This window comes from Perca flavescens, chromosome 5, assembly GCF_004354835.1.
Source record: "Perca flavescens isolate YP-PL-M2 chromosome 5, PFLA_1.0, whole genome shotgun sequence".
Lineage (NCBI taxonomy): Eukaryota > Metazoa > Chordata > Actinopteri > Perciformes > Percidae > Perca > Perca flavescens.
The window spans coordinates 13,784,729-13,798,022 of NC_041335.1; the positions used below are offsets into that span (position 1 = coordinate 13,784,729).

At 40.8% G+C, this 13,294-nt stretch overlaps 2 protein-coding genes across 3 annotated transcripts; both read right to left on the bottom strand.

Annotated features, from left to right (window-relative positions):
* Window positions 1–1,491: 1,491 nt before the first annotated feature.
* Window positions 1,492–6,010, bottom strand: rsph14 (radial spoke head 14 homolog). 2 transcript variants are annotated; one of them, XM_028578917.1, is made up of 6 exons: window positions 5,670–6,010; window positions 4,760–4,865; window positions 4,134–4,252; window positions 3,483–3,720; window positions 2,478–2,614; window positions 1,492–1,850 (listed from the first exon to the last, which is right to left on the bottom strand). In XM_028578917.1, exons 1-6 carry the CDS (start codon window positions 5,842–5,844, stop codon window positions 1,567–1,569), a joined length of 1,059 nt encoding a protein of 352 aa, XP_028434718.1. In that variant the 5' UTR covers window positions 5,845–6,010; the 3' UTR covers window positions 1,492–1,566. The 2 variants fall into 2 exon arrangements, with proteins under 2 accessions (XP_028434718.1, XP_028434719.1); XM_028578918.1 differs by having other exon boundaries at window positions 4,760–4,862; window positions 5,670–6,009.
* A 927-nt stretch (window positions 6,011–6,937) lies between these two features.
* On the bottom strand, window positions 6,938–13,121 carry srp19 (signal recognition particle 19). The gene is made up of 5 exons (XM_028578256.1): window positions 12,873–13,121; window positions 11,118–11,193; window positions 8,790–8,861; window positions 8,586–8,694; window positions 6,938–7,498 (listed from the first exon to the last, which is right to left on the bottom strand). The coding sequence occupies exons 1-5, from the start codon at window positions 12,908–12,910 to the stop codon at window positions 7,368–7,370; spliced, it is 426 nt and encodes a 141-aa protein (XP_028434057.1). The 5' UTR covers window positions 12,911–13,121; the 3' UTR covers window positions 6,938–7,367.
* Between the last annotated feature and the right edge of the window lie 173 nt (window positions 13,122–13,294).

Below are 13,294 nucleotides of genomic sequence, written 5' to 3' on the forward strand. Positions count from 1 at the left end.
AGTGTGACCCCCCCCACCTCTCTCTCTTTCTCTCTCTTTCTCTCTCTCTCTCTCTCTCTCTCTCTGGACCAGTCCATTTGCAGCAGTGGGGGGAGGGAGGAGGAGGGGGCACTTAATAAATTATGCTATCATGTCATTTTTAGACTATATCTTTTTCAGTATATTCATGTAAATACTGAGCAAAACTTGAAGTGTCAGGCTGTAACATTTCTATGATGGTCTATGTCAACTTTCAGTTTTTCTGTTCAGTTATCAGAACTATGGAGGAGGGGGGCAATGCCGAGTCTCTGCAGGTTGATGTTTATAAAAATTAAGTCTAAAAACAAATGGATGATTTAAAAAGTAACCATCAAATATTAGTTATTGGCGTGTCAGGTTCATGATGTTGACTTATTTGATCAGATAGTTCCTGATTTAAATCCTTTAATTGAGACAAAGTTCTTGTTCGGCTGCTTGCAACATTTAACATTCAACAATAACTTTTGTTGCTGAATGATAAAAATTTTGTAGAAAAAACTCACTTTGATGCTGAGACTCAGGTATCGTATTATTAGCACTGATATTGAAATATTTGAAACAACATTCCCCAAGATGTTGTTTTCAGTGTCCCTCTCCTCTTCATGTCAGCGCCCGGAGCTCCAGCAGTAATCAGAGCTCAGTGTTAGTTTCAGATAAAGGAGCTCCATTCATGTTCCTGAGCTCATGGCCTTAATTTGACTGAAGGCTGACGGCTGCATTCAGAGCAGCAGGTCAGAAAGGAAACTCTATTCAGGACAAACACACTGCTGCAGGTGATGCTACTCAGAGGGACTCAAACTGTGGGATGTGGCCCTGCTGGGGTCACCGAGGCCTCCAGAGGTCCTCAGTGATTTTAGACACTCAGATTTCATTGTATTGAAGTTTTTATGATTTTCAGAAAGAGCCTGTAACAAATTAAATTAAAAGAAGCTGTGCAACTATGGAAGCCCATTTCTGCCAATGTGATTGAAAAAAGATCCTAGTCCTTATAATGAAAAACGTTTAGTACCTCAAAATAATAAGAAACATTCTCAAAATTTGCATAGGACTAAGTCAAAATATTGAGTTTCTCATTATAAATTAGCAGTTATGTTGATGTTTTTCTTATTTCCTTTAATAATAAATATTAACTCTTTTAACAGAGCATTTAAATCTGCACACATTTTGATGCTAAGCTTCCAGCTTCTTTTACCAATGACTGCTGATTTCTTATATTCTTATTCGACTGTTGCTCAGAAGGATCTTTGTCTTTTTCTACCCTGTCAATAATCAGTCTGGTGAAGCTATTGAACAGTGTTTTGTTCTCCATGTACAAAACTAAATAACATCTATTTGTAAAAAGGAGTTCCTACAACCAAAGACCATTCAGACATATAGAGTAGTCCTCTCAGATACCTGACTGGACACAATCAAGCTTTGTGGCATGAGATTACTAACTTTTCAATGGTAGTGTAATTAATGAATAATAATAGATAGAATTGTTGCATTTATTTATTGTGTAATCAGCAGAGGTTGACCCAGCAGGTCTCTTCTGGAGGTCAGAGGTCATCAGGGTCTCCAGTTGATGACCCTGACGGCGGTCTGAGCGTCCCGCCGGATGTCGTGGTCCTCCTCTGTAGCCTCACTCCTCCTCAGCAGCAGGGGAAGCTGCTCCAGGAGGCGGCGGCGGCCGTCCGGAGCTTCAGCCAGTGCAGTCAGAGCGCGCAGGGAGTACATGACGAGGGCCTTCCTGCTCTTCCTCTTCTTCTTCTTCTCCTCCTCCTCCTCCTCCTCCTTGGACACCAGTTCGAGGAGGATGGGGATGACGTCCAGATACAGACACTGCTTCTTACCTGCAATCAAACTCTGTTACCTGATAGGTCAGGAGGAGTCACATGGTGCGTTTAAGGTTCAGACAGAAGAACAACTCTCCTGTTGAGACATCAGAACAACAGATTAACAACTGTAACAACATAATATCTGATCCTCTAATAAAAGCTCAGAAGTACAAGAAGCCTGTGTACATATAGTCTCGCGTTGCCAGACCTTCCTCCACTGCGCTGCGGAGGAAAGTCTGGCTAGTCCACACAGCCTTCTGGTATTGGAGAAAAACACGCTCTGGTTTATTGGCATTTCTTTAAACCACAATCAAACCAAATCCCAATTGTCTTCGCCGGACACAGGTACGGTGCCTCTGCAAAATAGCCTCTGGAAGGAACTTGGTTTGGTGGGACATATGTACGTAGGTTTATACGTTTATTCCTTGGCTTCTTCTTCTCAACAGCAGCTGAGGCTCATGGGTATTGTAGTATTAAGAGACAGAATAAAACCTGATTTGTCAGAAACAAAGTAGTATGTAATAATTCAAACTGAAGGTCAGAACATGAAGCTGTGTGATGGTTACATCATCCAGGAGAATTAAAAAAACTTGAAATGAGAATTCACAGTGAGGAGAAATACTTCAAGGTGTGTATTTGTACCTGTGGTGATGATCACAGTGTACATGATGACTCCTGCAGCGTTGGCCTGAACCTCGATGTCTTCGTCATGCAGCAGGTTGACCAGGACAGGAAGTAACGACTCCTCACACACCTGGAGCTTCCCATCCTCACAAACACTGGAACAAGCAGAAGAAGAAAAAAAGATTTAAAGATAATATTTCTAGCTTTTTATTTAATATTACAGACAGGAAAGCTGGGAGAGAGAGGGGATGATATGCAGCAAAGATCACAGGTCAGATTAGGACCGGGGCCGCTGCCAAGGACTCAACATACACGGGGCGAACGCTACTGGGTGAGTTGGAGCTCGCCCCTATTTTGACATTTTTTAATGGGATTTTGCATGTGTTTGTTGTATGATGAATGAGATACATATCAATGTTGGAAAAGTATCAATATTAATATTGCAATCGGTTAACAACATGTCGCCCAGCGCTAACATGCATTTGTTCTGCTAAGGAGAGACTGTTAACTTTACCTTATTGAGGTCTTAAAAAGCATCAAAAGTTTGCAGTTCTTTGGTGTAATCATAAAGTGGAAACACTAAAATTAGTGCTGAAGTTTCAGTTTAACTGTAAGTGAGTTGAATGAATTGGAAGTGTAGGTTTAACTGTTGAAGCTTAAGCACTAAAAGGAGTTTAAATGTTAGTGCTGACTGGAACTGAGTTTTAGGTTTTTTCTGAATGAGCTTTAGGTTTGAGTTTACATGTGAGAGCTGAGTGAGGTTAAAGTGAACCTGCTGAAAGAAGCTCAAGTGTGACTTTAAATTCAAGTTTGTTGAAGTTGTCAGCGAGAGGAATTCTGAAGTTTCAGTAAAGTTGTAAGACTTGAATGACGTTGAAGTGTGAGTTTATAGGCAAGCGCTGAGTTCAAGTGCAAGCATAAGCCCTGAAAGAAGTTAAAGTGCGAGTTGAAATGACAGCGTTGCAGCAGCATATAACAGCACACTTCCCCACTCTTTGAAACAGAACCTGCATGGTGTTTAACCTGAGGGCCATCAAGACTGCAGCTGCCTCCCTGCGGATGTTCGGGGAGCGGTGGGAGAGTTTGTGGCCCAGCAGCGAGACACCGTCAGAGGCCAGAGCCGGCAGTGCATCCAGCCTGGAGCAGGAGCTTAGGGTGGAGAGGAGCAGCACCTGCACTTCCTCTTCCTCCTCCTCCTCACCTTCCTCCCCTCTCAGCTTCAGCATCAGTTTAGGAACCAGAGTCAGGAGAGCGTCTGCACCTGCAGTGATATAATCTCAGGTCAGACTCATTTATTGGGAGGAAAAAACAAAGGTGAAATATTAGAACTGTCTGTTATAAACATTGACTCCTGCTTCACCTGTGACCTACCATACTAACTGTAGTTGTGCTCACACAGTTTACCTGTTCAATGAAAGTTTATTAGCCACGTTTGTACAACTTTTACAATCACTTACTAGTTTTACTGTTAGTGGGAAAACAATTTAATGGAGATAGTGTTTGATATCACATTAATATATTCAGTGAAATAACATAAATAATACTTATTTTTTCCCCCTTTTAGTAGAATAAGGATAGTTTTAAATTCCTGAATTATCAGTTTTGGCTGATTGTTTACAAAACAAATCACTGATTAAAAACTCCAACGTGTTGATTGAGACATGATGAGTTTACCTGCAGGCAGCAGAGTGAGGCGGTTCAGCACTCGGTGGACGTTCCTCCTGCAGGAGGACGAGTTGTCGTCCACCAGCTGAGAGAGAGGAGGGAGGAGGGAGGAGGAGAGCAGGGCCTGTCTGCAGGAGGAGACAACAGAGACAAACAGTGGGTTTAAAGCTATACTTTAGTTACACTTCTTGCTGGCTGTCACTTATTTCTTTTTTAAGTTAAAGCTCCACTGTGACAAAAGCCTTCACTACAGTTTGATTCTTAGTCATTTGGGTTGTACTGCCACCTGCTGGTGACATCATAGAGTGCGGCAAGGAAAAAACTGCTGAATGTATCTATTAACAAGTATTGTGTGTGTATCACACAGCCTGATATATCTTCTTCCTCTGTGCCATAAAAACACTGATTAGCATGTTCCTTCATTACCATTAAAACCATACTGTAGTTTATTTTGACTCAATCTCACATACACCGTCCTGCTACCACAATTTTACACCACAGCACCAAATGTGGATTCATCCACCGTTGAAAATAGTCCCCAACAAATGCACTCTTTACTCCTGTTTGTTTGATTTAAAAAAAAACTACAGTGAGTGGCTGTTCTAGTCTGTCTTTCCGTCTGTCTGTCTACCTACCTGCCGATGCTGTGGGCAGTCATGAGGTGAAGCAGCTCACAGGTTTTTGTTCTGACTGATGAATCTTCATCCTCAAACAAAACATTCAACTGCTCCAGAAAACCTGCTGAAGAAGAAGAACAGGTCAGCACTCTGTATGACATGAGGTCCAATGAAATAAAATTTTCTTTTTCCTCCAATTGTAGAGTTCATTTCCTTCCCTTTGCCATCTCTACATTTTATATATCATCCAAATTATACGTTTGGTTCCAAACTAGTTAATAGTTCTTTTAATTAGATAACCAGAATGATTTTCTATAGAAATCCTGAAAAAAACTCAGAGGAAAAATGAAATCAAGGTACCTCAAAATCCGTTGAATTAAAAAACAAATGCAACAGATGGTAGTACTCAGATCCTTTACTTCTGTAAAAGTGACATTAGCTACTATAATGTAAAAAATAATCCATTACAAGTAGTTCTTCAAAATCCTAATATTATAGAAATAATATAGTAGTATGAGCTTTATGTAGCCTAATTTCTGTTGTGCTGGTTTTGCACATTACCATACCACTAACTTTTGCACTGCCCAGATTCCCACTAAACCCAAAGTCTCTCTAGGTATAACAATTTGTACATAAGTAGCTAACTGTATGCAGCATTTCATTACTATGTAATGTGTTTTGCTTACAAAATAATAACAGCACATTTTCCCACTCTTCAAAATTAATTAAAAGCCAATTCATTTTCTGTCTAATTGATTAACGGGCTAGTTTTTTAGCTGTACTGTTTAATTTATACTATAAGCTAACAAAACATCAGATTTTTACAAACTCTTTATATCTTTTGTGTGTAAAAATCTTAACTTGCAAAGTAGCTAAAGCTGTCCGATAAATGCGGTGGAGTAGAGAGTTATGAACTCGGAGTTATTACCCCCGTTAACAGTCTGGTAGATCCGCTCCGGGTCGTGCATCAGGTCGCAGAGTGAAGCCAGAGCCCGCAGCCTCCTGTCCGCTTCCGGCTGCTGCAGCTCCTCGAACAGCTGCGGCACGGCCCGCCGCCCAAAGGCCACCGGAGCCCGGCTCGGATCTATCAGACAACCGGCCATCTGGTGTTCGTTAATTAACCTAGTTTAAACCCCCTGGTTAATCATAGAGCTCACCGGGCTAGGGCTAGCTAGGTGGTTAGTTAGCCAAAATGCAAAAACACAGTTACCTGGTAACCGAATACAAAGAGCCGAAGAGATGACGTGTCGTCCGGGGTAGCCTCTGTAAGCATCATGCTGTATGTAAACATGATTTATGGTTAGTCTATGGCTACAGGTCACTGGTTTTACATTACGGGGACACTGAAGCGGTTCTATGCTTCTTCTTAAAGCCACCAGTCATTGACCAAAACTGTCATTGACTATTCGTACACTTCAAGAAATAAGAACTGTCCCTTTAAGGATCTTCATATAACTTCATTGAACATCCAGTTCAGCTGAATTTAAAGGTCCCATGACATGGTGCTCTTTGGATGCTTTTATATAGACCTTAGTTGTCCCTTAATACTGTATGTGAAGTCTCTTTTATATAGACCTTAGTGGTCCCCTAATACTGTATCTGAAGTCTCTTTCCCGAAATTCAGCCTTGGTGCAGAATTACAGCCACTAGAGCCAGTCCCACAATGAGCTTTCCTTAGCTTTCCCCAACTGGGAACCATAGGCAGGCTGGGGGGAAATTGTCATGCCATGGGACCTTTAAGTGGCTCGGTGGTAGAGTGGTTGCCTGCCAATCAGAAGGTTGGTGGTTCGATCCCTGGCCCTGCAATCCCATGTCAAAGTGTCCTTGGGCAAGACACTGAACCCTGAGTTGCCCCTGATTGCTGTGCATTGGAGTGTGAATGTTTATCTGATGAGTAGGTGGCAGCCTCAGCCACAGCCTGTACTATTTAATACATAGGTCCAATTGATTTTTTTTTAAACTCCCTCAAGTTCTGGTTCAGCTGGACTCGTTCTAAAAACTACAGCTAAGCTTGCCTAGCCACATGCCAAGTGACAGAGCAACAGCCATAAGTTTGGATGAGGTCAAATTGCGAAATTGAGATTTATAAAATTTGAAAATAAACTATAAATTTACCCAAACATGCTCCATACAACACGTTTCTTGGGTTACTTTTTCAAGGACGATGAATTAGCTAAAATGAAATCAACGAAAAAGGTGAGAAAATGAACTCTTTATTCATCTGGTCTTCAAAGAAAAACCCATTTTACAAAATGTGGGTAAGGAGGGATAAGGTATTAAACAGAAGCAAAAGATGCACACCATCCACTTTGAAATTTGAAATAACACAGAAATGAGTTCCTTTCTCCGTATTTTTGGAAACTACAAGATCAACTGTGAGCAGGTTTCACAGGTCTCAGGTGAGAGAAATGTTCTGTCGAGTCAAAATATAAGGACTTAAAGGGGAAACAGATATATTTTAATTTTGTAAGCCTGCAGATGAACGAGTTTCTGAGGTCTCGATGACAACAAACTCTTTAAAAAAAAATAAAATAGAAACCCACAAAACTTCAGTATAAGTTGAGGGTTTGATTCTGCCCGACACTCAAACGTAAAAATGTATTTAAAAAAGAAAATGTCTATGCCTTTATTTCTTCTTTTTCTTGCTTTTCTTTCCTCCCTCTCCCTGCTGAGTGCTGGTGTCTCCTCCTCCACTTTTCTGGGTCCGAGTCTTTAGTTTAGGGATCATCTCTGCTACGTAAAACATCACATCTTTACCTAAAGGAAGAAAAAAACAAAAACAAAAAAAACATCCGAACTTTACTCATGTTTAGCTGCCGTGACTTTTACCAGTTAAAATGACAAATGTCTACGGCGGCAGGTCATATCAGCTAATCACTAACAAATGTTAATTCAGTCAGTAACTTGAAAGTCTCACTTTGCCAGACTGGAAGAGTGTCTGGCTACTCCACATAGCATTCAGGGATGGGAGGAAAACGTGCTCAGGTTTATTGGCATTTCTTTAAACCAATCACAATCGTCTTGGGCGGTGCTAAGCACCAGAGAAAAGCTGCGGTGCTGTTGCAAAATAAGCTCGGAAGGAACTTGTTTTGGTGGAACGTGTGTATGTTTAAAAGTTGTTTTAGTCGTGCGACAGAAAACTCAGATTGGACAGATAGTCTAGCTAGCTGTCTGGATTTACCCTGCAGAGATCTGAGGAGCAGTTAACCGTAGTCCTCAGAAATCGACCGGAGTTTAAAATGCCAACACAAAGGAAGTCCAAAGGCAACGGATATCCGGCCTAAATGAGTAAAATCCGGAAACGGAGCAATCCTGGAAGTGTAACGTCAAGGATAGAGGCTAGTAACTTGATGACAGAAACAAAAGGTTTGCGTGTGACCACAGATCATCTGTGAGGGCAGAAGCTCCACTCTGCTCAACACCACTTACAGTCAGAGTGAGACATCTCAACGACAAAAATAATAATAATAATAATAATAATAATAATAATAATAATAATGTCTCAGTAATAATCCAGGTAATCTTTTTTTCACATCAGATCAATCATTTAATCTTCTAAACTATAGTTTTGAATAAGGACCTTCAGTATTTGGATCAAGTAGCTCATGAAAAATTAAGTGTGTCAGATACATATTTAATCAACATCTAGGTAAATATAACCTTGAGCATTGGATCGAGGTAAACAAAATAAAAATGGATCAGGACATTCTTAGTTTTGGATTATATGTGGCCCTGAAAAAAAAAAAAAAAAAAAAACCTGAATCTATAAACTCATCTAGACAAATATGGTCAGAACATATGTTTTATTATCGCATGAAGTCAAACATTGTTTTGTTGGACTTACGGGAGGTGAATTTGTCCTGACAAAGGCTCCCGTCCGCCTGCTTCACCTGAACTCGGACACGTCCTCTGAACTGGACGTCCCTGTTCCACTCTCTGGGGTGCATTTTGTTCTGGGAAACAAAACGCATAAATATATATATTTGTTGTCACCTTCATGAAGTGATTTTCTGATTTCTTGCAGGAAAAATAAAGATGTTCTTCTTACCTCCACGTAGACATTCATCCCAGCTGCCGTCAACACGTCTCGGATCTCAGCACAGGACGGATTTTCCACCGCCTGCAGACACACAACATCAGCTGTTTGTCTCCTCATTGGTTTATTTACTGCACGTTACACGAAATTTACAATCCACTGCTTTCATCTGAGGCTGCGTAATGAATTTAAAATGGCCATGTTTGAAGTAGCAGGGAGGTCGGCTGCATCAAAATAAACACATTTGTCTTGAAAATATTTTAGGTATTATTGCTGCTGTGCTTTGTACACTGTGGTAATAGTAAAGTCGGACAACAGTGACTACTGTTGGATTTCTAGCCCACCTGTATTCAGGACAACTCCCCCTATAGTGTACTGTGTGTCTATATACCTTCATGTATTGTAATATGCCTTGCTGTAAAACCAATTGACCTCCGGGGGGGTAAGCTGACCTAATTTCTCTCTGAGATGCATCAACAAATGAGAACAAATAAATGACAAAAAAACTTGTAAAGGGTTGTTAAGACTGCTGTGTGGAACTGGATTTAAAGACTACGACGACAAAGTAACACCGCAAATTAGTACACTGATCGGAAACGTCACAAATAGATGAGAAATAGCAGAAAATACCCGTCGCCCCGCCACTCTCCATTCTGTGAACAGTTGCACATTTCTTGGTCAATAGTTTGCACATTTCTTCTACTTTGTTTCAAACACTGTGCAGCGCTTTTCATTTAAAATGTATTCATGTAATTTTTTTATATTAACAATGCTTGACTTTTGCAAAACTATGTTAATTATTATGGCCCAAAACACCAAGGCAAATTCCTTGCATGTGAAAACCTACATAGGTAAGTAAACCTGATTCTGACTCAAACATCCAGCGGAGCATTAAAAAGACTACAGAGTCTGATTACAACCACTTCTCACTAGGGCTGCCACCTCTTAGTCAACTAATCGGTCGTTTTGGTCTTAGTCGACTAAGATTTCTTTAGTTGTTTAGTCATTTTTTATGCATAGGTCATGCTTAATTACCCATTTCCAAGAAACTTCTGAGCACATTTATGGTAAACAAGATTTAAAGTGGTGCTTTTGCAGGATTAATTGTGGAGAAACTCAGTTTTACAGATGGTTAATTAACTACATTTATATTGTGCTTTTCTAGTCTTAACCACCTCTCAAAGCGCACAGCTCTGTCAATTAAATCAACTAATCGATTAGTCGACAAAATCGTATAAGTGTTATTCGACTAAGAATTTCTTTAGTCGAGGACAGCCCTACTACTCACTGTCTTCATGTTGTGTGACCTGCTCTAATGCTACACACCACAGTTAAGTGTCGAGCAAAAACAAAGTGTTGAGGCCATGATCAAGCCCGAACTGTGGAAACATAACGTACATGAACCTGACAGTCTGGCCTTCATCGTGAGTCTACAGACTATGTTTTCCCGAGGATCACAGCATTAAAGCAGCTCTTTACCTGCTTGAATTTTGGAAGTGGAAAAAAATAGTTTGCTAACGACAGATAAAATGTTGCAAAAGCAGTCTCCCTTGAGACAAGGCCTGGTCAAGGTCCTCAGTGTTTTGGGGGACATCTAGTACAGGCAGCTGATTGGACGAACGCGTCACATGGGTTTGTTTACTCCGGAAATTCAGACCTGGACTGACATGGCGGCCGTTCAGAATACGATCTCATATTGTACTAAAATAGTTAACTGAAACGTGTTTCTGAAAACATTTTAAGCGAGAAATAGGCCATGCAGTTGCAGAATCTGTCTTCATTTCAGATCGACAAAGGTCAGTTTAAAAGATTTTCATCAGATTTTGAGAGACTGTAGTCACCTCATTCCACTCGTCATTTCCGGGTGAGTCCCGACGGCCCTGCCGCCGACCGAACACGTCAGGTCGGGCAAAATGAACGCCGACAGCCCCCCAGACGGACGACGGCACGGGACACACCAAACAGATTTGAGTCACTGACCTCGCCAGACTGTCCCACGGCCGATAATCGGCCTGATGTGTCCCGGCACTTAGAGACAATGCACTTAGTTGAAGTTTATTAAATTTAGCATTTTTTGCAGCATATAAGCTGCTCATTTAAATTAGAAGATACTGTCTTCTGCATGAAGAATATGAAGAATATGTTGTCTTTGAAAAAAAATGGGTCTCTTAAGGATAGTGGGAGTTGCTAACCCTAACCAGAATTGTGCAACCCTGATCTCATCACGGTGGTGCGTCCTGCTAACAACCAGCAGCTTGTTGGAAGGTAGAAATATCAAAACCAAAAAACAACTGAAGGTGTTCTAGTTAAACGTCATGAAAAACTGTAGAAAGTAAAAACCTTCTCTGCGGGGATCCTTCGTCCTTCAGCCAGCGTCTTCTTACTGTTGATGTAGATGGGATAGACGCAGATAAACCTGAAACACATCGCAGACGTTAAAGCCACGAGGAATCATAAGTAATGACAACACCACTGACAACAACACTGTCGTTGCATCCACATGACGCAAGCCTTCTGTGATCACACACCACCCCCACCCCTCCTTCACGCAGTTGCTAGTAGCCAAGGAGGACACGGAGGATTAAAACACTTGATGGACTCCTCAGAAGAGGTAATTATCTTCACTCAGGCTTTTGTGTGTGAAGTTGCCAGACTACATTTTTTTATCAACATAGCCATAGTGAGAAATACAGAGTTTTGTGGAGCCAATTAATTAGCGGACGTATATTAAAGTGCTCATATTATGCTTTTTCCCCCTTTCCTTTATTGCCCAAAGTCCACCCCAAAGGGACTTACCATCTTCCAGAGAAAACACTGTTCAAACTGCTCCAAACAGCTTTATTTTAATCCAGCCTTTACTTCCGTGAGAAACGATCGTCACTTTGTAACACACGTTATAATGCTTGCCTAGCTGCTAGCATGGCACGCCCTCATACTCTGCAACTGACTAGCTAGTAGTGCTTGCCTAGCTAATGCGCATCTGCGACTCTCAACAAAGATTGAACAGAAGCGAGATGCCTCACTCTTTAGCTTAAACAGAGAGCTCAACACACAGGGTGAAAAGAGGAGCTGCAGCAATGTGCAGTACAACCAAAATATGTTGTTTTTGAAAATTTTATAAATTTACAACCTATAAATACAATTATGAACCTGAAAATGAGCATAATATGAGCACTTTAATATAAAATAGTTGCGCGCTATAGCTTTAAGACAAAAGAAACTAATGTCAGACTTTGTGACTGTTTAATATGACCTGGAACTGAACTGAATGGAAAGTTCTAGTAGATAGATTCTATTGAGCTTTCTTTTTAAATCCATCTCTTTACAGTTAATTGACTTTACTGTAGAGCTCGTAACGTTAATGACTTTAAAGAAGCTGTATTTTACATTCAGTTGTACGACGGGACAAACGCTGGTCTGAATGAATGGCTAACTGGCTCGGAGTGGCAAATGGTCAATCATTCGTTAAACTCTTGACTGAGAAGTAACCTAATCATGTACACTTAATCTAATCCCAATTCTATAATGTGAGATAGAGTATATTTTGGTCCTCCGTCGTCTTCCCCCGTAAAAATCAATATAACGTTAATATCTGACGGCCAAATACTGGAACCTTTAATACACGTCATGCTAGTGTTACAACGACAGGCCAAACTTGATGTGAAAACTACATCATTTTACGCTTGACACGGTTTCTGACAAAACATTCGCAAAACGGGACTTTACATCAAGTTAGTCATTAAAGTGGTTTATTCTGCAAAATCTGTGTACCCGACAGTTAGTTACTCCTCTAATCGCCCATTTTACTTCATCCGTGCAGGGTACTGCTGCAATAAACAATGTAAACCAAAAAAGTCGTTTTTTGTTGGATTAAAAAGATAAATCCGAAATAAATGCATGCCGAATTGAAGAGTGGACCTTCAGAATCGACCCGTTTACTACCGTAATGATTAAGAAGCAAGTTACGTTTGCAAATAGCCGAGTTCCCCTTATATTTAAAAATCTTCTATAGGAGTTTACAAAGCCCGAGCGAAGGGCTAAGCAGGCTAGCTTTAGCTTAGCTAGGCTAACAGGCTAGCTATTACAAGAACTCACCTCTCTTTGTCAGCGGGGTTTTGTGTTAGATGAGCCATTGTTAGTCAGTTCAGTTGTTCGTCTGACTGCAGACGGTTGAGTCTTGGCTGATTATAGCGACTATCGACACGGTTTGATTGCCATAAAACACGCAGCCATACGGCCGCGCTCCACATGCACAACACTGTTGACAGTTGTAGGTGCGCTTGATTTAATGTACGACCGGTGTTGCACAGAAAGCTGTGACCCATCAGAAACTGTAGGGCGCTGCTGCACATCGTCTGCCCGTGCGTGTTAGAAAATGGAGAGCGAAGAAGAGGTCACCCTATTTTGTTGTAGGCTATTTTAATCATAGACATAATATAGATACAATCTATATTATGTCTATGATTTTAATAGTTTAATTTTTATTAATACAGAGAGTAATTTTAAGTTTTTGTAAG